This window comes from Bubalus kerabau, chromosome 7, assembly GCF_029407905.1.
Source record: "Bubalus kerabau isolate K-KA32 ecotype Philippines breed swamp buffalo chromosome 7, PCC_UOA_SB_1v2, whole genome shotgun sequence".
Lineage (NCBI taxonomy): Eukaryota > Metazoa > Chordata > Mammalia > Artiodactyla > Bovidae > Bubalus > Bubalus kerabau.
This window is the reverse complement of record NC_073630.1, coordinates 117,808,440-117,834,580: the sequence shown is the minus strand read 5'-3', so window position 1 is coordinate 117,834,580 and position 26,141 is coordinate 117,808,440. Positions and strand designations below refer to the sequence as shown.

At 54.5% G+C, this 26,141-nt stretch overlaps 2 protein-coding genes across 2 annotated transcripts in view; one reads left to right on the top strand and one right to left on the bottom strand.

Annotated features, from left to right (window-relative positions):
- SORCS2 (sortilin related VPS10 domain containing receptor 2) overlaps positions 1–5,529 on the bottom strand; it is a 329,996-nt gene extending 324,467 nt beyond the window's left edge. Inside the window, exons 1-7 of the mRNA XM_055587427.1 lie at positions 5,397–5,529; positions 5,174–5,195; positions 4,519–4,613; positions 1,803–1,930; positions 656–796; positions 386–445; positions 1–112 (exon numbers count right to left, since the gene is read on the bottom strand). Coding sequence (XP_055443402.1) covers positions 1–112; positions 386–445; positions 656–796; positions 1,803–1,930; positions 4,519–4,613; positions 5,174–5,195; positions 5,397–5,529 — 691 coding nt within the window. The remainder of the gene's footprint in view (positions 113–385; positions 446–655; positions 797–1,802; positions 1,931–4,518; positions 4,614–5,173; positions 5,196–5,396) is intronic.
- Positions 3,920–26,141, top strand: part of GRPEL1 (GrpE like 1, mitochondrial) — a 249,103-nt gene continuing 226,881 nt past the window's right edge. The window contains exon 1 of the mRNA XM_055589186.1: positions 3,920–3,924. The gene's annotated coding sequence lies outside the window, so the exon portion shown is untranslated. The remainder of the gene's footprint in view (positions 3,925–26,141) is intronic.

Below are 26,141 nucleotides of genomic sequence, written 5' to 3'. Positions count from 1 at the left end.
AAGCTAAGAGGGTGGTGGTGGTGATGGTGATGATGGGTATGGTGTTGATGGTGGTGTTGATGCTGGTGGTGTTGTTGGTGGTGGTGGTGATGCTGATGTCATGACGGGGGTGCTGGTGATTAAGATGGTTGCTATGGTGATGTTGGTGGTGGTGGTGACGAAGGTGATCACTGACAGTTACTGAGCCCTCTGAAGTGTACAAAGTGCTGTATATGCTCAGTTCCCCTTGCCTTTCACAACAAACCAGTGAACGCTGTGCTATTACTATGCTATCATTGTTCCTGGTTCACAGATGGACACATGAGCCAGGAGGCCTAGGTGTGCTTCTTAAGGTCACATCTGCAATCAGTGGCAGAGTCAACGTTTATCCTCAGATCCGTCTGACCCCGGGGTCCACCTGAATGTAACTGGAGGGGTCTGCTGGTCGAACAGGGGGGCTGAGGAGCTGCGATAGGGCGGGGGGTACGTTCACAAGGAGTCACAAAGAGGCGCCGTGTATCAGAAGAAACCTCGGGAAGGTCCCTGACTGAGCTGGGTTAGTGTGGGGGCTTCTGGGGCAGAAGATACGGCTAGAGTTGGCCAGGAGAGCCTTGAAGTCCGGGCCGGGGGCTCAGGTGTGACATCTGGCAGCGGGTCGCCAGCCAGGGGTCAGCACCCAGTCGCGGTAAGCTCGGTGTCTGTGGTCAGCCTCCACCAGGCCTGCAGCTCTGCGGGGCAGGACCCTCTCCCTGGGCCCCGGAGCTCGGCCCCCAGTGGAGACAATCTTGTCCCAGGAGCCCGGAAGCCCATCCAGTACCTGCATGGGTGATGAGCACACAGGCTCAGCTCAGTGCTGCTGCTGCTGCTGCTAAGTCGCTTCGGTCGTGTCCGACTCTGTGCGACCCCATTGACGGCCGCCCACTAGGCTCCCCCGTCCCTGGGAGTGCCCACTAATTAATCCACCATGAAAAGTCACACAAAGAAAAAAAAAAAAAATCACCAATGGCCTTTTTCTTCCACATGGCAGGGAAAACTAGCCACCTGGACTGGGTGTTAGATAAAGTGGGATCTGGTTTGGGGACTCCATTTCTGAGCAAGCCTTGACCTCATTTGTTAAAAGGCCAGGACCCCTCACCACGCCTGGCTGAGATGCACATTCCGAGGGTAGGGAAGGGTCTGACATCTGGGATGTGGGTTCAATCATGTCCAGTCCCATCTTGCCATTCTCATCTCTCAGAGCCCTCCGCCTTCCCATGGGCTGTTCCCTCTGCCCTTCCATGTTCTGTCTGCCCGGCCCAAGATCACAGAGTGGGTCCTGGCGTGCAAGACCCAGACCCAGGTGTCCGGACCCCAAGTCTGGTGCCCTTCTAGCCCCACGCCTCCACCCATCAGACCATGTGTCATAGACCAGGATGGCATCAAAAGGAGGCGTGCTTGCCCCCCAGGGCAACCTCAGAAGGGCTCGGGCCTCCTGGAGGCCCTGGCGTGTGTGTGAGCCTCACATCCATGCAGGGGCACAGTCGTTAGGGCTCCATCTGCAGCGGTGCCTCAGTTTCCCTGTCCCTCCTTAGCCATCGTGTGAAGGTCAGTTTAATGAAAGCCTCACAGCTGCCAACAGCGGGGTCCCCAGCATCCCTTTTCTCCGTGTGTGGATGTCTCCTGTTGCTTTGGAGTCAAGCAAGCAGGTTCTGTATCTTTTCTTTATAAAATAGTATTATTCGTTGTCATCGGCTCCCTGGCACTGTAATAACAGAGGCAGGGGGTGGTGCTGCTATTATGCAGTCGGGCCGCATCAGGAAGCCGATCGGGGGTGGGGCCGGCACCGAGGGCCCGGGGGCTGGACCGGGCTTCCGGTGAGGGGCTGCTGATCTGGGCAAGGGCTGTAGGCACTGGCTTTCAAACAAACGCGCTAAACCGGAATCAGATCCCCGCCGCCTCGGCGCGCTGCTTGCTGGCAAGGGGTGAGGTTCATGGGGAAGCAGTCACCGGAGACACAGGCTCATCTCCAAAGTCAACGCACTGACAAGGTTTCCCTGAGGAAACTCAGAGGCGACCATCATTTTAAAAATCTGCTTGGCATCCACGTGCTACGATTAGGCATGATGAATTAACCTCCAAATGACTTATTTTGTTTGCTAAAATAACGATCCCACTGGTGGGGAGTATGGAGGGGGTGGGGTGGGGAAAAGCCATGAAGAGGAGGAGGAAGGGAAGGGGGCTCATAAACCCCGTGCGGCAGCGAGGAAGCCAAGGGCAGGGGATGGGCACGGAGCCGGGGCCTGGGTGGGCTCGGCGCAGAGAAACAGAACAAGGGGACCTTGGGGCTGCACTCTTGTCCTCAAACTAGAGGACATTTATCACCCCCAAGGGCAGAAAGACGCACGAAGAGGGGCCAGGACGGGCTTTGGGGGCCAGCCCTGTTCCATCAGTCTGGCACCAAGGTCCTCCAGCGGGAAGATGAAGCAGTGACCATGCAGAAACTTCAGGCTCCAGGGACAGGGACTTGCCTGGAAAGGCTGAGATAACACAGAGGAGCCGCCACCATTCCACATGGAGAAGAGGGAGACAGGTGTTGGAGCGGGGGCAGTGGCCAACACTTGTGAGCTCCCCCTTCTCCAGACATTCACCCACAGGACTCACGGAACACTCAGCCTCCACCCTCAGAGGTGGGGACTGGCGTACCCATTTCACAGATGGGGAAAACTGAGCCTCAGGTTCTCAGTCCAAAGTCAGACAATAGGCCGCTGATCTGGGACTCCAGCTAGATCCAGCTGACTGGGTTGCAACACCTGCTCGCAGTGAGAATGTGGGCTGCCAGAGGCCCTGAGAAGGGTAAATGTCCCTATTTTTTTTTTGAAAAAGAAGAATCTCTGAATTCAGAAAAAATGACCTAGTGAGCTTAGACTCAAACCCTGCATAATGGAATCAATGTTAAACAGAAACTTTTGAGATTTCAGAGACAGCGATACACCAATATGGACTCACCAAGAACAAAACAGTGTCCCCAGGAGTGAGTCTGGGGACCACGAGCTGAGTGGTCAGAGGCCGTGGACTGGGAGATGCAGTGGGTCCCGGGATCATGCCCACAGGATTTGCTCGTGGCCCAAGCTGTGACCACTTAGATCTGCCCCCACAGCTCCAGCGTCTCTAACTCACGGAGCCTCACACAACACAAGGGTCCCAGCAAATCCCTTAAGCCTTAGAGGGAAGAAGCAGAAAGATACACCAGAAGGTTAGCAAGACAGAGCTCGGGCATCACTGTGGACTCCTGTCCTCGTGGTCCACGGGACCCCCTGTGTTTCTGCTGCTTGGCAGTCAGAAAGTAAAGGAAAGTGAAGTCGCTCAGTCGTGTCCGACTCTTTGCAACCCCATGGACTGTAGCCTACTAGGCTCCTCCATCCATGGGATTCTCCAGGCATGAATACTGGAGTGGGTTGCCATTTCCTTCTCCAGGGGATCTTCCCAACCCAGGGATCAAACCCGGGTCTCCTGCATTGCAGGCAGATGCTTTACCCTCTGAGCCACAGGGAAGCCCATCGACAGTCAGAGGCAGACCCAAAAGAAACAGCATATGCGACTCAGCAGATGAGTTAGCCAGACACAGCCGAGTTCAAACCCCAGCATTACAACCTCCTCCTTGACCTCAGTGGTCATCCATTCACCCCTAGTTAGCTGGGTAACCTTGCATAAAACATTTAACTTCTCTGATCCTCCAAGTCCTCATTTTAAAAGAAGATGCTGAAGCTCCAATACTTTGGTTACCTGATGCTAAGAGCTGACTCATTAGGAAAGACCCTGATGCTGGGAAAAATTGAGGGCAGGAGGAGAAGGGGGCGACAGAGGATGAGATGGTTTGATGGCATCACTGACTCAATGGACATGGGTTTGAGCCAACTCTGGGAGATGGTGAAGGACAGGAAGCCTGGCGTGCTGCAGTACATGGGGTCGCAAAGGGCTGGACACGACTCAGTGACTGAACAGCAACAAGGGGAGATGACAAATCCCTGGTGCAGAGCCAGGTATGTTGCAAACACTCAAAGGTTTTGTCATTTTTCTCCTTTTGTTTTCATAACTCGCAACTTGTGAATGCAGCCTCACTGTGTTGTTTCAGAGGGGAGCATCTCCCCCTGTGGCTGGCGCCCGCCTGTACCAACCCCCTGGGGCCTGACCCCATCCTTGTGGTACTCAGCCTGCACAGCCCTGGCCTCAAGTCTTGCCAACACATCAGACGTGGTGAGTGTCGGCTCCTGTGGTCTCACAGCTTCCATCCAGCTGCTGAGTGTGGGGATTCCCTCCCCCAACCCCAGGCTGCAGGCCACACCCTAAAAGGTCAGCTGCTGCAGGCCCCCTACTCCAGGGCTGGCACGGGAGACATGGGCCCCCAGGAAGAGGGACAGTCTTCCCTGGCCCCCTACTGTACCCACGGGCCACGAGGCCATCTGTCAGGCCTTGGGGGCTGGGGCACAGAGGGCCCATGCCCACCCCGTTAGGAGGAGACAGGAGCAAACGTATCTCATAGCCTCCCCCCAGGAGCCCCACCCGTCCAGGCAGGCTGGAGCTGATCCAGACCGGTGACGTCAACCAGGCCCCTGTTCCAGCCATGGGCCAGGATGGGATACATGGCCTTTCTGTGGCTATGAGGATGGGCCAGTTGTCAGACAGCCTGATGGATCACTTCCTGTGGCCTCCAGGAGGGGTGATGCTCAGGAAGGCTTCGTCGTGCAGAAAGTAGGGAGGAGATGGTCCTGCTCCTCTCCGTCTGGTCAGACCACCTCCGGGGGCCCTTCTGAGCTGGCCTTGACCGCTGCTGGTGTCCAGGGAAGGAGGCCTGGATGGTGAGGGGAAGGATGCAGGGGCCAGGGAAGGGAGGCCGTGGTCAGCAGACCTTGATGCCATCCTGGGGAACAGGGCATGATGGCTGTAGAGGACTCTGGGTCGGGTGGGGGGAAGCTGGGGGCCAGAGGGCGCCACCCAGCATGGAGTAGACCTTGCAGGGGATGGGGGCCACCCAGGACCGCCCAGCAGAAAGGTTGGGGGGCGGGGGGACAATGCCAAGACTAGATGGCTTCCTTGTCACTCTCCTCTGCGACCCATGAGGCCAGGTCACCTCACCTCTCCGAGCCTCAGCTTCCTTGTCTGTAACATGGAAGTAAAGCAACGCTATGACGGATACTATGAGGGCTGCCTAAGCTACCGGTGGAAGAGCGCCGTGCGCTCTGTGGGGCAAACAGCAGGCAGATCAATGGCATTTGATATTGATCAACGGTGGAAATATTAAAGAGATAATCATCTACCTGATGGGGCATTAGCTGAAATAAAAAAAGCACTGTGAGGATTAATTAAAATAATGCCTGTGATCATTTTAACATGCCGGCTACTCAAGGGCGCGTGCTCAACGTGATAGTTACTATTACTACCCCTCGCATAATTGCTATTCTCGATGGCTCCTTTCCCAGCGGCAGCCCCAGCGCCACGGCTCCTCTGCCCCAGGTTGCCCTCCTCCCGGGCCCTCTGTTGCCTCCTGCAGCGCAAGTCCCCTGGGGACACCATCTTGACCCCAGAAGAGCCTCCTCTTGGCCGAGGCTGGCCCCTTGGCGGCCCGTTTGTATTCTGCAGGTTAAAGTGCTATTTATTCTCAATCCTCTTGACCCGATTTTAATCCCAGCTACATTCATGTCTACAGCCATTGAGCGGAATACGTTCCGTGGAAAAATAAATTCATTCTCACAGAACGATGCTCTAACAGCAGCCGGCAAAGGTCAAAGACTGAATGCATTTTCCGCCGGCTGTCGGGATCTCCAGCGTAGATCTTCAGAAACTCGATGGGTCCCTTCCAGGCAGGAGTGCAGAAGAGGAACTCGGCCGGGGTATTTTTAGATCCCTCCGTGGCCCCTGCTTACACAAAGCCAATTAAGCAAACAGCGGCACCCCGAGCACGTTTCCTGAGTGGTTTTTCCTAAAAATAAATTACCCAGCATCACGGAGCTCAGTGTCCCTGAGTGCCAGCAGCTGTCAGATAAAATATCTCAGTGGAGAAGCTTCAACACCTGCATTTGCAAATGGGGACCCTTGAGCGGGGTGTCTAAGCTTGACCCTGAATCCCCAGGCCCACCCAGGCCTGGACAGACTATTATCATCAATGATAAGGAGGACAGCCCCGAGCAGATCACGTGTACAATCCCGTGTCACCCGCTTTAATTAGGTCACAGGCTCCCCACCACAACCCTGAGAACGGAGATTGTGTGAATGTGATGGACACAATAGAAAGAGTCCAGCAAACTCCGTGACTGGCTGGAGGTCACCCAGCTGTGATGTGGGCCAACTGGGACTCAGCTCTAGGAGTGCAGACCACACAGCCTGTGCCTGCAGCTGGTGCCCCAAAGGTCCAGCGATGGAGCATGGAGAGCAGGAAGACCCCCACCCTGAAGTGTCCAGGATGCAAAGCTGGATGCCCAAGATGGCTAGACCCTCCTGATATTCAAGAGAACTTAAACATCCAGATGCTGAGTCATAGCTCCCACTTTTTAAAGGTCGCTAACTATGACAGATTGAATTGGGCCCCACCCCAAACTCATATCTTGATGTTCTAATGTCCCAGAGCCTCAGAACATGACCTTATTTGGAAAAAGAGTGTTGTAACCGTCTTAAATTAGTTATGATGAGGTCATGATGGTGGTGTTGTTTAGTTGCTAAGCTGTGTCTGACTCTTTGTGACCCCTTGGACTGTAGCCTGCCAGGCTCCTCTGTCTATGGGATTTCCCAGGCAAGAATGATGGAATGGGTTGCCGTGCCCTCCTCCAGGGGATCTTCCCGACCTAGGGATCAAACCCACACATCTCCTGCATTGGCAGGTGGGTTCTTTACCATCTGAGCCACCGGGGAAGCCCCATGCTGGGGTAGGGTGGTGCTAATCCACCCTGACTGGTGTCCTTAGAAAGAAGTACTCCTTGTGAAGAGAAGGAGACAGACACAGAGGGCAGATGATAGATCCAGTCAAGGAGGAAGACCTGGAGCAGACCCTCCCCAACGGCCTCAGAGGAGCCAGCCCTGCCGACACCTCGGCCTTGGGCTTCCAGCCTCCGGAGCTGGGAGAGAAGAGATTTCTACAGGCTGGGGTTCTCTGTCCTGGCAGCCCCCAGAAAACCGATAAAGTCACTCATCCTCAAGTGCTTGGAGTGCCGTGGGTGACAGACAGCAGTGCTGTGGATCAGGCTAGGCTGTGGGCCATGGCTCAGCAGCCTCTGTCCTGCCCTGACTTGCATAGACTCCTGGCTTCACAAGGGAGGTGACCTTCAGTTCGGTTCAGTCGCTCAGGCGTGTCCGACTCTGCGACCCCATGGATCACAGCACACCAGGCCTCCCTGTCCATCACCGACTCCCAGAGTTCACTCAAACTCATGTCCATTGAGTCTGTGATGCCATCCAGCCATCTCATCCTCTGTACGGGGTGACTTTAAGACTTTGAAAGAATAAGTCCAAAGCCAAGGCCAAGGCCTCACCAGTCCAGACCTCTGATGCTTAAACCTGCAAAGTCCCGAGTTGCAGGCCACCCCCACCCCCACCCCAAGTTATGGCAACAATTACCCTGCCTATTCTGGCTCCAGAGCCAGAAAGGTCACTTAACCTCTCTGAGCTCAGGGGTGTCCTCCTCCTCTATAATGAAGGGAGACGCTCACACCCTGTAGCATCGTGACCACAGTCCCAAGACACAGACACATCTAGCTCATTCTGTGCACCGGTGTGCATCTTCCAGAAGTTTTGCAGGGCGTGTCCACTGCTTCAACAGCCAGAACACAAGCCCCAAGCCCAGCACCCAGCCCGTCAGAGGCCTTTGGGAAGCGCACTGCACGAAGCCAGCGCTGTAATTCATGAGCAGGTACGACAGTTACGGGTGCCCTGTCATCAGACCACACAGCATCACTGGCACGAAGCAGAAACTACAACAGATGCCAGGAGAAAGAGACGTGAGGAGGTCGTGAAATCCGTGTGGGACCTTTTCACTTCCTGCTCTCAGTTCTGGTCAGATGGAAAGGAGAAAAATTAGGAAATGACACAAAAGATCTAAATTTTATTAAAAACACAGTGTTAACTGATAGGGCAAATAAAGCATCTTTTCTATTGCCCATGAGACAGTCACAAAAACTGACCCAGGGTGGGCTGTGAAGGGGCTTCCCAGTGGTGCTAGCGGTAAAGAACCTGCCTGCCGATGCAGGAGACCGAAGAGCTGCCAGTTCAGTCCCTGGGAAGGGAGGATCCCCTGGAGGAGGGCATGGCAACCCACTCCAGTATTCTTGCCTGGAGAATCCCCTGGACAGAGGAGCCTGGCGGGCTATAGTCTGTGGGATTGCAAAGAGTCGGACACGACTGAGCAACCAAACATGCTGCTCGTGACCACAACAACAGAAGGTCTCGCCCACAGGACTGTGACCTCTCTGGGCCTCAGTGTCCTCTGCTGTGAAATGGGAGTAAAGAGCAGATAGTCGTTATGACAACACCGCCAGCCGCTCAGGATCATGACTTTGGGAATGGTAACCTCTCTGAGCCTCAGTGTAGTCATCTGTAAAATGGGGTTAATGACAATACTAATACCAACCCAAGCGTTATTGCAAGAATCAGAGATGATGTGAGCCAAGTTCCAGTATGCAGCAGGCACTCCACGAATGTCAGCCAGCGACCCCCCATCCTTAACCAAGTCACATAGACTGATCCCTCGCTCGCTCTGTCACCACGGACAGCATTGCACTGACGCTAAGAAAGGTTTTCTCTGGGACCCTTCTGAAGGAGAACAGATTCCACATCAGCAAGACCATGTGTAATATTTCCTCTCCGACGTGTTCAGGAAACCAGAGCCTGCTCACTCCCCTCCTTGGGAACCGGAGGCAGTGGAAGCAGACAGAGTCCCACGCGGCCCACCTCGAAATGGTCCCCAACAGGAGGAACCCCTTTCCTTCTTTCTGGTCATCTGAGCCCATGCTGGCAGAACACACAGTCCACAGATGCTCCATCCCCACCCCAAGGTAGAGCAGGCCAGGGAGAGAGGCGGGGGTGTCTCCCCCACCCCCCACCCAGCCTGGAGCTGCGGGCCTGGACCCAAGGCATCACGCCAAAATTAAACCTCTCATTGCAAATCAAAGAAGGATTTGTATTTCTCTATCTTCCCCCGACAGAGCTCATATTAGCTCAAGGAATCTTCTTAAAAAGTCTCGCTTTGGAAAGGTTAAGTCACCTTGAAGGAACAAAATTACCACTCAATTAGCAGTGCTGCCGATTAGCGATTATTAACACTCTAAGCATGCAATTAGCACCTCCTTCAATCCAGTTCCTCAGCGAAGTGTCCCAGCCTCCGGAGTCTGGAAGGAACTCTGATAACCACCTCAGGGACCTCGCAGCACACATCAGTTACCATCAGCTGAAGTTTTAGACAAACTTTCAGGATCTATGAGTCTGTTATCTGCTCTGTCCCTCATTAAACAATCCAAATTTTCACATCTGGGACCAGGAGCCAATAGAAATGCCAATATGCACAGGCTTTATATTTTTAATTAGATTTTTCAAATAAAAGAGCAAAGGCCGGGCCCTGAAGGCAGATTTGAGCTGGAACCTTCCCGAGTCCCAGGGGCAGGCAGACACAGAGCTGGAGATATCCAAGCAGAAGAAGGTCATAGAGCAGCCAGGGCCCCCACCAGGCCCTGGAGCAAAGGGAGGGGGCAGGGTTCGAGCAAGCTCCAGTCCTACCCCAGTTCCCTCACTTCTACACAGGCTCAGAATGACTTCTCAGTTCACTGGAGAGATTCCCCGAGATCATGGATATAAAATGTCTGGCCTGCACTGGGGCCGAGCAGCTGGCTGGCCGGTCTCCCCCTGAATGTACTCGGGCCCAGGCCCGCAGGCACCTTCAGAAACCCCGGGGCCATCCATTCACAGACACAGGGGCTCTTCAGAAAACACTCCTGGCGCTACTCTGTGCCCGGGGCCGCCTCAGTCCCAGGACATGTGGCTTTGAGAGAACAGACTAGTCCCCCGCTCTTGTTAACACTGCAATGCATGCAGAGGAGGCCACTATGGGTTGAAAGTTTGTGTTCCCCTAAAACTCAGCCGCTAAAACCCTAACCCTCAGGTCATGTGTTAGGAGGTAGGGCCTTTGGGGTGATGAGGTTTAGATGGGATTATAAGGGTGGGGCCCTCATGCTGGGGTTAGCACCCTTATAGGAAGAAGAAGATGAGAGACAGCTCCCTCTACAGGATGAGAACACAGCAGGACGGTTAACAAACCAGGAAGAGGGTCTTAAGCTAGCCCTGAGTCTGCCCACACCTCAATGCCAGTCTTCCGGCCCCAAGAACTATGAGAAATAAACATCTGCTGTGTAAGCCCCTCTGTCTGTGGTGTTTTGTTACAACAGCCTGAGTGGACTAAGACAGGCCAACGAAGAAACAAAGCAATAAGTAAGCCATGTACATGCTACGCCAGATGGTGACAAGCTCTGGGGGGAAACAGCAGGAAAGGGGCCAGATCTGCAGGAGGCTGGCCCTGAGGTCGGGGAACAGCCCTGCTCTGGGTGGTCTGATGAGAAACCCTCTGAAGAGGTGACAATAAAGGCCTGCAGGAAGAAGCAGCCATGAGAAGACTGATCCGAGCAGAGGAAGTCAGTGCAAAGGCCCTGTGGCAGTTATAAGCTCAGGGGACCCAGTGGACAGAAAGGAGGCCCGAGTGGCTGGGAGAGGGGAGACCCTGGAGAGAGGGGAGAAAAAGAGGTCCAGAGATGGTGCAGGGCTGGGAGGGACCCCAGGGAAGGAAGCCCACCTCCCACCAGCTGGCCTGGGCTCCTTGATTCCCTGATCTCACTCAGGCAAGGAGAACAGACTGGGAAGAAGGAAGCACTCGCTCTCCCCCAGAGGCCATTCCCTTCTCCCCCAGGACTCACAACAAGACCACATTTCAGTCTCCCTGGAAGTGGAGTTGAGCCCTGGGGCAGAAAGTGGGTCCCCTCCTTCAGGTTCCTATTCCCACTATTCCGAGCGTTTAGCCCCTGCACTGGGAGCGTGCCCCTAGCCCTGGGTTTCATCCATAGCTGCTTCCACTGGATCTGCACTTTCTATGTGCACTCCCTCCTTCCCACCCACACAGCCGGAACGGAGGACTCTGGACTAGAGGACATAGCAGAGAGATGCAGGCTGAAGGCGCCTGGTCTCCATGTCACCCTCTGCGGGAGCCCCAGCCCCCTAGGACCACCTAGATTGGTTGCTGCATAAACAAAAAGAGTAAGCACTTAGAGTCTAAAACTATTAACTTGCGGGGAGTGGTTTGTTACAGTGGCACACCTACACCGGCTGATACAGACTGTGGGACAGAGCTGTTTGTCCACAGGTGTGCGAACATCGTCCTAAACCCGAAGAATGTGTCCCGAGGCCCGGGGAGGCCCCAGGGAAGCCTGGGGGACACCATAAACCCAGAGGAGCAGGAAGGGGTTCCCTGGAGGGTCTGCCTGAGGTGGGGAAGGGAGAGGGAAGGGGGAGGCCTCGCCTTAGTGTGGTTCCTGGCCCCGACTCGGGGTCCCTCCAAGTGAGCCCAGGGCCCCTCCCACAACTCGGGATTTATGCAAACCAGTAGAACATCATTAGCTGGATGGATAAAGTGTTGAACAGATTGAGTGTTGTCAGTAAAATGTGGGGTTTTTTTTCTGTGTATGTTTGTGTTTTCCTATCACTCGACATTGTTTGGAAACAGAAGATGAGACTGGGAGAAACAGACACTGATAAAAGCCACATATTTTGCATGGAGGCACCAAGCATCACCGACGGCAAACCTCCTCATCGTGTAAAAGGAGTCAGTCGACTGTTTAGCCGATTAATGAGGTCGAATCTGGGTTTTCGGGTTGCTTTGGCACTCTGGTTTTCCACTGGAGCCCCGGGGCCCCACAGGCTGCGGCTCCCGTGCACAGGGTCCCTCAGCTCCTCCCTCACTCACCTTCCAGCCCGGTGTGGCGGAAGAGGGGCAGGGGGCTCCCTCCAGCCCATTGGCCAGAGGCTGGGAGGGACTAAGGGCGGTGGGCGCAGTGAGTGCAAGCTGCAAGTTCACGGTCATGGCCCCCAAGCCCACTTGCCAGCAACATGGTCCAAGGCGAGGGCGATGTGCAAATGTAAGCGGTGAGACTAGGGGCACCCCGAGATGTGAACCCCAGCCTGGGGCGCCCCGACAGGAACGCAGGTGGCCCCATGCTGGCCAAGCACTCCCAGGGGGCCTCCTTGGTCTTTCCCAGGCCCCATCAGTGTCTCCCCGCTACCTGCTCCCCCAGACGACGCAGCGAGGAACGTTAGTGGGCCGGCCCCGTGTTCAGAGGGGCGCCAGGAACGGCGGCTGGGCCAAGCAAACAGATGAAGGAAGCCGACCCCTGGGGTACCTTCCTACGTGAGCTCAACTCTAATAACGAGATTAGCGATTGCAGTTGCAATTAAGAGCAGTGAATTTTTCAGAGCCACTTAAAAAAGCAGTTGTGGGCAATAGTCCTTTGTGAGTAAGGCAGGAGAGAAGGCTTGTGTGCGGCTTTGGTGGAAACCTCTACAGCCCCAGCCCTCCTGGTGGAGCTGGCCCAGGCCCCACCCTGACAGCCTCCCAGGTCTGGCCTTTGGGCCCCCTTCCCCACAGTCCTCTGGGTCCACCCAGCGGCCCCCCTGCTCCTTTGAAACATGCCTGTCTGACCGTCTGAGTGGCTCCCTGGGCTCTGCACGCTCTTGGGGAGCCTGGCTGCACCCTGGCACTGAGCAGGTAGCCTTCAGGAGGTCACTGCCAGGCCGGGATGTAGGGGGTCAAAATTCCCAAGCACAGCATTGGATGCCCTACCAAACCTGCCCAAGTATTCACCCCATTGTCCACATATCATAAGCTCTTTTTCCCATTAAAAAGTGAAAGTGAAATTCGCTCAGTCATGCCTGACTCTTTGCGACCCCATGAACTATAGCCTGCCGGGTTCCTCTGTCCATGCAAGTATATACTCCAGGCAAGCATACTGGAGTGGGTTGCCATTCCCTTCTCCAGGGGATCTTCTCAACCCAGGGATCGAACCCAGGTCTCTTGCATGGCAGGCAGATTCTTTACCATCTGAGCCATGAGGGAAGTCCATTGAATGGTCTTCCAAGTGGTCGTTTAAAATTATTGACCATTGATCGTAACAAGTCAATGAACTTACTTAAAGACAGTCGGACGGTAGGGCCCTGCTGTTGTCTCCTGCTTGGCGACACCATAAATAACACTGGGGTGAACATCTTGCTCGGAATGTCTTCCTGATTGCGAATGATCTAGTGTCTTCAGAGAAATTCAGAGTAGGGCTTTCCTGTCACAGGGCGAGTGTGCTTTCTTAAAAGAGGCTGCGTCAATTTACAGCAGGGCAGAAACTGGAAACATGTGGAAAAGACCCCTTCTGTTGCATTTTTGCTGGCCTTAGGTACTACCTTTGGTTCACGTGCTTCCAGCCCCTTTTTAAAAATGTGCTGCCAAGGCATCCAAGAGGATAATGTGTGGATAAAATGTATGTGGGGGAAGCAAAGGGATGTACAATGGGTTTGCAAAGGACCCTTCAGGGTATTTAAAATAGAAAGGCTGGGACGCTGCGGGGATGGCCTGAGACTGTCCGGTATTGTCACCGAGGCAGTGGGCCCTAGCCACTCCCCTGCCCCCACCTTGCCCAGGCACGGGAGGAAAGGGCAAGAGTGTGGGATGGACTGGAGCTCGCATGCATGTGTGCAAACGTGCATGCTAAGCTGCTTCAATCATGTCCGCCTCTTTGCGACCCTATGGACGGTAGCCTCCAGGCTCCTCTGTCTGTAGGATCCTCCAGGCAAGAGTACTGGAGTGGGTTGGGCTGGAGCTTGAAAGTCAGCAGCTCCGCTCAGCTGCCTCTGGGCGTCGGCTCCCCCGCGTAAGCAGCTCCTCTCTGGAAAGCCTGTTGTCAAGACGAAGCATCCGATGTACTCGGAGCGCTGGCTTAGCAACTGGCACATGAGGCAGCTGCTCCATGACGCTGAGTTTCTCGTTTGCAGGGCTAATAAATTACACGTATGGAGAAGGGTGTATCTCTCGGCATCCTCTGTGTAGGACCAAGGAGAATGCTAGCGTCATATTCCAAACGTGATTCCAGCGATGTAAGCCCTCTCCTTTTTGCTTTCTGATAGCAAAAAGGCAGAAAAAAGATGAGTGTTAAAAACACGATGGGGAGGGGCGTATGTCCCTGGTGGTCCAGTGGTTGAGAATCCACCTACCAGTGCAGGGGACGCGGGTTCCATCCGTGGCCGGGGAACTAGGATCCCACATGCCATGGGGCAACTAAACCCAGACAGCACAGCTACTGAGGCTGCGCACTCCAGAGTCCACACTCCGCAACAAGAGAAGCCTGTCCAATGGAACAAAGAGCCCACGCACCCGAAGGAAGACCCAGCACAGCCAAAACCTTGAAAAATAAAAACCGTGAAAATAAAAACAGAGAATCCACATCTGTTCTCTACCAGCCATGTGATTTGGTCCAGTTGCTTAGCATCTGGAAACTTGTTTCATCAACTGTAAAAACAGGGGTTTGATAAATGAGCCAGGCTTTGGGGGGCTCTGGGGGTGGGGGTTGAATACACACAGGCACCATGAACCTCTGATTCCAGTGTCTGACGTGTTGTCAGAACTCACGAAATGTGAGTTATTTTTATTATTCCTCAAGTTCACAGAAGAACGTCCTCACACGGTTTGCTTTCTCGGAACGAAATCCAATTTCCTAATTCTTGTGAGAGAGCCGGCAGCGCTGCAAGAATGAGCTGCCTGAAGGATTCGCAGTTAGCAGTGAGTCATTTCCCCAGGAATTCCGAAAGGGCGACCCAGGGAGGCCAGCTGATCTCACGTCACTGTTCAGCCTCACAGACAGGACCCTCTCAATTAGCTCCACGTTGGCAGCTGCTCTCAGGACGCAGTTAGATAATTGCAGGAAGCATCCTCACTCCAGTTCATCAGGACTGGTTGCCTGTTCATTTCATGCAATCCACAAAAATGTTGTCCTTTTGAACTAGCATGGTTTCTGGGTGTTAATCGCAAGTCTATTAGCACAGACACTGTAATAATGAATTGAAATTTACATCGTGTGTAATCTCATTAATTGTGTGATCATATCGGGTTTGACAGTTTTAATGCATTACTAAGGAGAAATAGTCTAATACATGACATTAAAGATCTTATCAGGGTTAATTTGCCTTAAAATGTTGTTACTACATAATTTTTCATCTCCGTTTTAGATGCTGTGGTTCAAATGCATGCGCTTTGATCTGGGGAGAAAGTATCCACACACACCCACAGAAGCAGAGTAGCATCCCTCACCTCTCAGGGGAGAAGGGAAGAGTGGAAATAAGCATGGGATTTGGAACCACTCAGGTGAGCTTTTCAGTTCTGCTTGTATGCGCTGTGTGACTTTGGGTAAAATGCGGAACCCCCCTGGGCCTTGAGTTCCTCAGGTGCAAAGGACTACAAGAAACCCTGTTTCATTGGACTGTCACGAGGCTGAAACAGGTGCATAGAAGGTCCAGGAGAATGCCTGACACGTGGTAGGTATGTTTTATTCTTATTCATCATTGCCTTGTCAACACCGGGCACAAGGCATGGCACACGGGAACTCCACTTGAAAAGGATCTAGGGTTGCCAAGGAGACCACTTGCAAAGAGACACATGGATAACATCAACAGAAAAGTCAATGACAAGTCAAATCCACAGTAGGGGAGACTGGGCCAGGTGCCCTGTCTCAGACAAGTGACCTTGAGCGGTCCCAAACACAGAAGACCTGGAGGAGCTGCCCTGACAGCCTTCCTCAGGACAAAGGCTTTACCTAAATCCATTCTGTTCAAGAAGCTTTCATATGGCACCTAAGTAGGCTGGGTCATAGCTGTCCTCAAGCGCTAGTTTTTTCATGTTTGTAGGTGAAGACAATGCTGCATGATAAGAATAAGAATAATGAACATTAATAAAGTATTTCTCATAGACATGATCTTATTTTTGATCAGCAGAGATTTCCAGAGTTCCTAGGACAGGCTCCATGTTAGGTGCTGGGTGTACATCGCTGATTAGGTTTGACAAGCTCCCTGGCTCCATGGTTCTTTCAAGCAGTTAGAGTTTGATGAATGTTATGATGGGGAAAATAAAAGGAGTCATAGGAACTCACAGCAGGAGAAATTGGTGCCAGTGAAGATCTGGGAACACCTCCTTGGAAAAGGGACAATTAAGTGAGGCAGGACGAGACGCGTCAATTCTGCAGGAAGATGGAACAAGCATAAATGTGTGTGCGCCTAACAACACAGCCTCAGTATAGGTAAAGAAAACCAGACAGAATTGAAAGGAGGAAAAGTAAATTCGACAGTCACTGCCAGAGCTTTCAATGCTCCACTTTCAGTAACGGTTAGAACAGAAGATCAGGACGGGTCTAGAAGACTGAGCAACACTATCAACCCGCTTGACCTAACTGGCACTTATCGGACTCTCAATCCAAAGACGGTAGGAAAAATGGCTTTTTCTAGGACACAGGGAACATTATCTCACATATGAGTCTGTAAAATAGAATTCAATAAGCACAAAAGGGTTGAAGCCATACAAAAAATGTTCTCTGACCACAATGGGACTAAATTAGAGTTCACAACAAAAACAAATCTAGGAAACCCCCAAACATTGAAAAATAAGCAACACACTTCTCAACACCCAAAAAGAAATCACAGGAAAAATTAGAAGAAAATCCTGAACTGAATGAAAACAAAACACAATGTATGGGATGCAGTTAAAACAGTGTGAAGAGGAAAATGTATAGCTTTAAATGTTTATCTTAGGAGGCAAGAAAAATCTAAAATCAAGCATCTAAGCTCAAGAATCTACAAAAAGAGGAGAAAAAAATCAAACTCAAAGCAAGCAGAAGGAAGGAAATAATAAAGATCACAGAAGAAAGAAATGAAATTGATGACAGAAGAGCAATAGAAAGAAATCAATGGAACCAAAAGACTGTTCCTGGAGAAAATAAAGAGACATGATAAACTTTTAGCTAGACTGACTTTGAAGAAAGAGAAGGAACTGGCCAGAGAAAAGGTTGCTGGGAGAAGATGAAGGGAGAGAGAGAGAGGAAGAAAGTATTTCAGGCAGAGGACTAACGAGAGTAAAAACGCAGAGACGAGAGGGCAGGAGGGACACGGTAGCACTCCAGAAACTGAAGCATGGGGTGGGGGAGAATCCTGAAGTCCCGAAAGTCTCGTGGCTTTGTCAGCGTGCTTCAGTTCTGTTCAGTCCCTTGGTCCTGTCCAACTCTGCAACCCCATGGACTGTAGCACTCCAGGCTTCCCTGCCCTTCACTACCTCCTAGGGCTTGCTCAAACTCATTCCCATCGAGTCAGTGATGCCATCCAACCATCTCATCCTCTGTCATGCCCTTCTCCTCCTGCCTTCAATCTTTCCCAGCATCAGAGTCTTTTCAAATGAGTCAGTTCTTCTCATCAGGTGAACAAAGTATTGGAGCTTCAGTATCAGTCCTTCCAGTGAATATTCAGGACTGATCTCCTTTAGGATGGACTGGTTTGATCTCTTTGCAGTCCAAGGGACTCTCTAGAGTCTTCTCCAACACCACAGTTCAAAAGCATCAATTCTACAGCGTTCAGCTTTCTTTATGGTCCAGCTCTCACATCTGTGCATGACTACTGGAAAGGGTGCTTAGATCACCTCAAATGTAATAAGCCATCACTTGAAGGTTTTAAGCAGAAAAGAGACACAGTCAGAGGTTTTTATGGTCACTTCATCTCAAATATGGGAAACTGAGATTTGGGGTGGTCTTGGGTGTTGCCTGAGGTCACAGAGCTGGCCAGTGGCATTGCCAGAGCACACAGTCAGCGACAACAAAAAGTCAGTCATCCTGGACAGCGCACTGGAAGGGCAGTTTGGAGACCCCCAAACGCCGTCCATCACTGGTTCTTGTGTTAGTCACTTAGTTGTGTCCAACTCTTTGCGACCTCACGGACTGTAGCCCACCAGGCTCCTCTGTCCATGGAATTCTCCAGGCAAGAGTACTGGAGTGGGCTGCCATTCCCTTTTCCAGGGGATCTTCCCAACCCAAGGATTACACCCACATCTCCCGTGTTGCAGGCAGAGGCTTTACCGTCTGAGCCACCACGGAAGCCGTCACTGGGGGCGGCTGTATTGATGGGGCTTCTGGCAAAGCTCCTGCAGCTCCTTCCAACTGCGGCATGCACGATTCTAAATAAAGACAAGTTCTGCTGTCCTGAAATCCTATCTAATCTGTGTTTTGTAGATTTATATTGGTCTTACGAGCACATCACAGCTCAGCCTTTCCTGTGCCACATACTACAAAGTTTTAAAACTTCAGAACAGATGCCAAGCAGGAATAAATACCACAGTCTCTGCTCTCTGGAACATGCTTCTGCAGCTCCCAAGTTCTCGGAAATTCAGGCCCCCTACCCGATCTGAGTGACATTTTTATCACAAGATAAAATCCTCAATCATCCCCCTGGAATCCATCCTAGTCCCTGGAGGGAGAGTCACAGTGCATTTCCCCAGCCAGGGACCCAAAGCAGGGCAGACGATGCCCCAGGCCCCTGGGAGCTGAGAGCAGCTGGAGGAACCCGGCAAGGAGGGACCCACAGTGTCAGTGTGTGTGTGGGGGGGCTAGGTGGCCCCCAGAGCTGGAAGGCAGAGCCCAAAGCTTCCAAAACCTTGACCCCCCCCCCAGAATCCTGGGCCCCACCCTGGTTCAGCTGGGTTCCTCTGTGCAGATAAACCATGAGTCTGGGTAAGGGTAGCTGGGTGGACATGGAACGGGCCTTTATGACCTTTGCAACATCAGCCTCGAGAGTCCCTTGGACAGCAAGGAGATCAAAAAAGTCAACCTTAAAGAAATCAACCCTGAATGTTCATTGGAAAGATTGATGCTGAAGATGAAACTCCAATACTTTGGCCACCTGATGCGAAGAGCTGACTCATTGGAAAAGACCCTGATGCTGGGAAAGATTGAAGGCAGGAGGAGAAGGGGGTGACAGAGAATGAGGTGATTGGATGGCCTCACTGACTCGATGGACATGAGTTTGAGCCAACTCTGGGAGATAGTGAAGGACAGAGAGGCCTGGAGTGTTGCAGTCCATGGGCTTGCAAAAGTTGGACACGACTGAGTAAACAATATCAGCTTCATTTCCAAGCCAGAACTCATGCTTCCAATTACCCATCAGCCCGCTCCCTACCTCCTGCCCGTGTCTAGAGAGGGCTTGCTGGTCAAGGGTGCATTTCTGCCCCTCACTTCATGCATCCCTCTCAGTCCCTCGGGGGCAGGGACCTCCCAGACTGCCCTCTCCCGGTGCCAGGAAAGTTGAGCAACACAGGGGTGGCACCTGTCTTTGTCATCCTCCCCCTCCTTGCTGCCCCCAGCTCCGATGCTGCATTCTAGAGTGTCCACTAGGGCTCTTCTGGCCCCCAGCTGACCAGGGCGGACCCCTGTTGTAACATAACAGCACCCTGACCATGACTCTCACTCCATCTAACCTTCTCCTTCCACCCAGAAGGAAAGCCCTGAGGGTGCTGGGCAAGTCACCCGGTTTTCCTCCATTTCTAGAATCTTCCATGGGATAAGCAAGGCCCAGCTGCTAGGGGCCCAGTGTCCCCTGGAGAACCCGTAACCTCTGCTCTTAAGGACCTGATGACTCAGCAGAGAGAGCTCACTGAGACCTCAGATCCCAGGGGGAGGGGAAGAGTAGGCACCATCGTACTGGCTGGTGTCCTGAGGTCCCCGCGACTGCCCAGCAGCGGTGGTTTTGCATAATGGACAGCGCAGGGCAGAGGGTGTCAGGACCCAGCGTCCAAACCACACCGTCCCCACCCCCCAAGGCACGTCTACTCTCACAGGCCTGGGGCAATGAACATCTGGGGCAGCTGCCGCGGAGGCTCACCAACTCCCTCCAACTTTACAGACGGCCACTCGGAGGTTGCTGGCCATGCCGCTTCCCAGCTGCCTGCCTTGGACTAGCCACTGAACCTGGAAACCTCACGCTGCTCCTAACAAGACCAGTCTACACCCCTCGGGGACGTAGCTGTGGCCAGGCAAGGTGCTGTGTAAGTGGAGAACAGCTTCCGTTTGGAATATTCCGTGTATCAACTCTCTGAGTCCTCCAAACACGACGCACACAGGTACTAGTATTATTAGCCCTATTTTCCAGATGGGGAAACGGAGGCAGGCAGGTCGGGAAATGTGCCCAGAGTCACTCAGGTAGAAATAGCCACTCTGGGCTCTGCAGCTGGAGCCAGACAGCTGGTTCTCTGCACTGTGCCACTTATGTAGGTCAAGTCCCTCTGCAGAGGGGGCGGGGGAAGAAGACTAGCTCCCAGGCACTCTTCGCGTGCCAGGCACAGGGCTACACTGCCCACATCGAATCACACCTGCCCCCTCCCGGTATCAGGACGGCTTCGTCTACCTTACATACGCCGAGGCCGAGGCTCAGACGTGCCACCTGCTTCACCAGCGTCACTCAGCCGAGCGTGCGGACATACCAGGAGCCAAAATGAGACCCCCGGGTTGCAAGTTCCAGGTACAGTGTTAACCTGCCCGCCACCGCTCAGGATGGTCCAGACCACCCGAATCTGTCCAAAACCCACATTCTCAGCCAGCGCTCAGAGTCCCCGTGAGCACCTGGGCATGTCTGCAAATGGCACAGTCAGACCAGGCTCATGCCAGGTGCTATCGTTTAAGCCGAGTGATCCTGGGCCAGACCCTGGGCTTATCTGAGGTTCAGTGTCACTGGTCCTGATTGCAGAGTCGTCTGATGGGAAGAGCCCCACAGAGGATGGTGCAGAGCGGCTGTCGAACAAACGTCACCCTGTTCCCGCCCCCACCCTTGCTTCCCCACACCCGTCCTCAGCATCTTTCCCGTGTCCCTCAGATCCACGTGCCCCCACAGGCCCCTCTGCGAGGCTGGCGCCCAGGGCATCAGGTGTCTCCACCTTCACGGTAACTGCATCTTCTTCCTGCCTCGGCACCTGCGATTCACCATTAAAGATGCCACATCCGCTCCACCTCCCCACTCATGGCTCTGGGGGTTAATGACCGACGCCATGACTGCCCATGTCAGCGGCCAATTACCCCTCCCAGCCCATTTCTTTAAGGCAAATTACTTTATGCGAACATTTATAGGGGACACGTCATTACCCAGGCTTCAGAAATCCTTCAGGGAGGGAAGTCTGCGAAAGGGAGGATGAGAAAAGTCTCGCGTGGCTGGCTCTTTGTGCTGAGCTCCAGAACACGGAGCGGGCTGGGCCAGGGGCCCTGCAGTTCACCCCGCCACCCCCCCACCGCCCTTGCAGACCAGAGTGTCCAAGGACGCCAGGACACAGCCTGGCTTGCCAGACAGCTGCCTCCGGGCATTCCCACCGCACCCCGCGCTCAGCTCTTGTTCGCTGAATGAAAACCAAAGAAAGGAAGCCAGTCACGCATCCCCGTTGGATCCCTCCAGGGCTGGCTGCATCGCTTGAGAGGCCAAATGCAAAATGAAGACGCGGAACCTTGTTAAGAAATGATTCAGAACGTCAAGACGGCAGCAGCAGCATAAACTAGACACCAGGCCCTCCCGATGGGGGTCCCCTGAATGTGAAGCCCTCCTGAGCATGGGCCCCCCCTCCGAGCCCGGGGCTGGGAGCTGAGGGTGGGCACCTGTGGAACAGCCCTGACAATGAAACGGGAAGTACTCTCTAGAGGCTGGGGCGCCCGACAACCATGCGGTCCCTGCAAACCGGCCCAGCCCAGCCTCCCCACTACGATGGCACTGGGTGGCACGTTGACACACCACTCCAGACAGTGCTGTGTGGGGCTCCGGGGTCACGCAGGCCCGCGTCCAGGTCCTGACCCAGCCTCTTACTACCTGTGGGGCCGAGGCGTTGTCAATCTGCCTCCCAGCCTCAGTCGCCACATCTATCAGATAAAAATGTGAGGGCGGACTCCCGTGGTGGTCCAGTGGTTAAGAATCTGCCAGCCAGTGCAGGGGGGACATAGGTTCGATCCCTGGTCTGGGAAGATTCTGCAGAGGCTGCAGAGCAACTGAGCCCGGGCACCACAACTCCTGAAGCCTTGAGTGCCTGGAGCCTCTGCTCCACAACGAGAGAGGCCACCGCGATGAGACGCCTGCATGGAGCAACGAGAGCAAGCCTGAACACAGCAATGAGGACCCAGTGCAGCCAAAGCAAACAAAACAGAAACAAGTGAAAAATAGATATGGGTGTCATCTTGCAGGCCCTTCCGGGTCCCTGAGAGGCGGCACTGGCAGGCTCAGCTTCGTGCTGGGCACCCGGGGGGCCTGCTGTGAGTCCACAGCACCAAAGTCACGGATGACCCCCTGATGCCCAGCGAGGTCAGGGCAGCTGTGGCAGGCTAGGCCCAGCTGCTGTAATTGCCGTGCCTGGCAGGGGCCAGCCCTACATGGTACAGAAAGCAGAGCAGGCCTCCCAGCTCCCGTCAGCCTGTACCTGCCACATATCCACACCTAGCTGGGTGCCAGCCTGCCCAGGTGGGCTGCAGGGGACAGGGGCAAGCCCAGGAAAGGGAGACACCCAGACAGCCTGCGGTTGTTTTCACTCGAAATCAACACCCCGGGAGCCCTCGCCCATCTCCTGGGAGCCCAGGAGCGAAAATTCTTTGAAAAGCCCAGGGGGCAACTCTCCTTCAAAGTCCCTGCCCCCCACCCCTGCCATGCCCTGGCCTCACCCACAGGGCGCCTCCTGCCCTCCCTGATGAGCCAGGTCTGCCTCGGCCAGCCTGTGGGTCTCTGGGGGTCCTGTCCTGTTCCTCCACCCTTCAACCCCATTACCGGCTGCCCCCCGCGCTAACATCCAAGTCAGAACCAGCCCAGCATCCATGCTGTGTCATCTCTGGCCCTGGCTAGGGCTTTCGCCTCTCCGAGCCTCAGCTGCTAACCTGTGGGATGGGGGTAACTGCCCCTGGTGGTTCTTGGCTGCGATCCGGCCTCAGCCCAGGGTCCAATTCTTTGCCCTAGACCCTCACCCCCTTAGGGGACAGTCATCCCACGAGTTCCCAGCCCCCAAAGTTGCAAATATGGAGACAACTGAGCCGGTTTTTGGTGGTTCGGATGGTAAAGAGTCTGCCCTCAACGTGGAAGACCCAAGTTCGATTCCTGGGTCCAGAAGATCCCCTGGAGAAGGAAATGGCAACCCACTCCAGTATTCCTGCCTGGAAAAGCCCATGGATGGAGGAACCTGGCGGACTACAATCCATGGGGTCGCAAAGAATCAGACACGACTGAGCGACTTCACTTGATTAGGAGTTGAACTGTGACCCCCAATTCACATGAGACCCCTAACGCCAGCACCACAGAATGTGACCTAATACGGAGATAAGGTCTTTACCAGGGCGATCAAGTTAAAATGAGTTCGATAGGAAGGGTCCTAACCTGATATGACTGCGGTCCTTACAAAGAGGGGACACAGGCACACGGGGGGAAGGTGTGTCATGAAGATGAAGGCAGAGATGGGGGCGATGCCTGAACAAGCCAAGGAACCCCGAAACTTGCCAGCAAACCCTCATCAGCTGGGGGAGAGGCTAGGACAGATTGTTCTCAGCCTCCGAAGGAGCCCAGCTGGCCGGGCCAGACTTCCGCCTTCAGGCCCAGAAGAGAGGAAATTTCAGCTGTTGAAACCACCCAGCCTGGGGCCCTTTGTTACCCAGCCCCGGCAGATGGATATACACCCCTGGTCACACTCTGGTTGCGAGTTGTGTTCCTGGGTAGTGGGACAGCTGCCCATGGGTCAACTGCATGGACCTGCTTCCCGGCAGAGGGCCGTTTCTCCAGGACAAAGCCGCTGACCGCACCAGGGGAGGCTCGGGCAGGTGGTGCTGGCCAGCCGATGCTGGACTTTCTCTCCTGCCGGTTGACACTCCGTCTGCCCAGCCCCCCGGGGCCACGCCCCCAATCCAGGCTTCAGCACAGTGACAGGTAACAACCCCCAGAGTCACACGTGAGGCATCAAAGTCGCGAGGATCAACCTCCTGGGAAGCCCCCAGGAAAGCTGGGGAGGCCCCTCTCAGAAGGGGTCTTTGTCGGGGTGGCTGAGAGGTGCTGCAGTGCCCCCAGAGTCTGCCCTGCAGCAGCCCAGCGGGTCTGCGGGTCTCGGCTTGTTTTCCGTGGAGGCAGCAGCTCTTGCTGTGGGAAGGGCTTTGGGGGGACCATGGGCTATGTGCTCCCCAGAAGCCACAGACGCGCCCCCCAGCAGCAGCTGCACAGCCCCAGGAACTGTAACCCATCACGCCAGCCGTCTGATGCCCTGCCACTCGGGATTAAATAAATGGTCTCCAACTGTGACTGAGGCAGCGCATAAAATATCTCACAATTAATTTTTAAAGAATAAGTGAGGGCGTGAACATTTTATGTGAGAGCTGAGGGATGAGGACAGCAGCGTTGCGGGGTGGGGAGCGGCGGGGGCGGGGAGGGGTGGGCCAGAATGTGCTGCAGAAAGAGCACTGGACCAGGAGTCCCCGAGCCTCCCACTCGGCCTCGCCCAGGCCTCTGGGTGACTCAGCCTCGGTTTCCACACTGGCTCAGAGGGACTCCGACCGGATGGCCTCTTAGCCTGTAAGCTCTGTTCAGCACAGACTAGACAGCCCAGCAGGCCAGTCGCTCAGTCAACCAGCGTGCACAGTGGCCCTGCCAGGTGCCAGGCTCCGTGCTGCCTCCAGGGAGCTCAGGCCCCGGAAGGAACCCGACAGCAGGGTGGGGGTGGGGTATACAGACAGCCGCAGAGCGTCTGCAGGCACCCGCAGGCGACCCCACGGGGAGCTCGCAGGCCAGCGAAGGGTGTTTCCCGCAGGGGCACAGCATGTGCAAACGCAGACCCGCAGAGAGGACGCTTGCTCCGGAAACTCCAAGGGGCCCCCAGGGGCCTGGAGGGGCGGCAGGATGGAAGGCTCAGGGCCGGCTCCTGGGGGGCCACGCACGCCCTGCCAAGGCGTGTGGACCTCACCACACATGCCGCCGAGGGCACGCAGACCCTCATCTTCCATCAGGATTTAGAGCCTGGCAACCGTTCTCCAAGGTGGCGTTAGAGGTAAAGAACCCAGCTGCCAATGCAGGAGATGCAAGAGACACGGGTTCGATCCCTAGGTCAGGAAGATCCCCTGGAGAAGGACATGGCAACCCACTCTGGTGTTCTTGCCTGGAGAACCCCATGGACAGAGGAGCCTGGTGAGCTACAGTCCGTGGGGTCACAGAGAGTCGGACACGACATGACTGTTTGAGCACTCACGCAACCATTCTCCACACCACAGCCAGGCTGCACAGCCGGCCCCGTCACTACACTGAGCAGCCACTTCAGGGGCTCCAGCCATCTTCAAAGCCCAGGCCCCTTCCTGTGGCTGGAAGGCACTGCAGGGCCTGCCCACCAGGCCCCTGGCCAGCCACTTGACTGCCTGCCGGTTCCTCCAACAGGCCAGGCTTCCTCCCACCACAGGGCCTTTGCACTTGCAGCCGTGCCCCTACCCAGCTCCGCGTGAACGCCCATCACATATCCATCCACAGGCCACGTTCCCAGGAAAGCCCTCGGGTCAGCCCCTGCCCCTCCCCCACACACTCTCTCTTGGCAGCAACGGCTATTGTCAACAATTACCTGTGCAATTATCTGCTTAGCGTTTCTCCCGGCCCCCAGCCTGCATGTCCCAGACAAGCTGGAGCACACCGTCCCCCCATGAATGCTGCACGCCGGCCCTTCGCACCGGGTCCCCACAGAGCAGGTATTTGTCAAATCCTTGTAAGTGAATGAACACATGGACAAATGAGTGGATTAATGAAAACCCCTGTGACCCCAACACTTTGAAATTCTACAGGGAATGTCTGTCTACAGGAATCCTCGGGTAGGAGGGAGATCCCACAGGGCTCTGATGTGTAGAGCAGGAGCTTGTCAAACTAAGCCTTCCTGCCTCTTTAGCCACCAGTATTTATTAAACTGACCACGGAATTCTCCAGGCAAGAATACTGGAGTGGGTAGTCATACCCTTCTCCAGGGGATCTTCCTGATCCAGGGATCGAATTCAGGTCTCCTGCATTGCAGGCAGATTCTTTACCAGTTGAGCCACCAGGGAAGCCCAAGAAAACTGGAGTGGGTAGCCTATCCC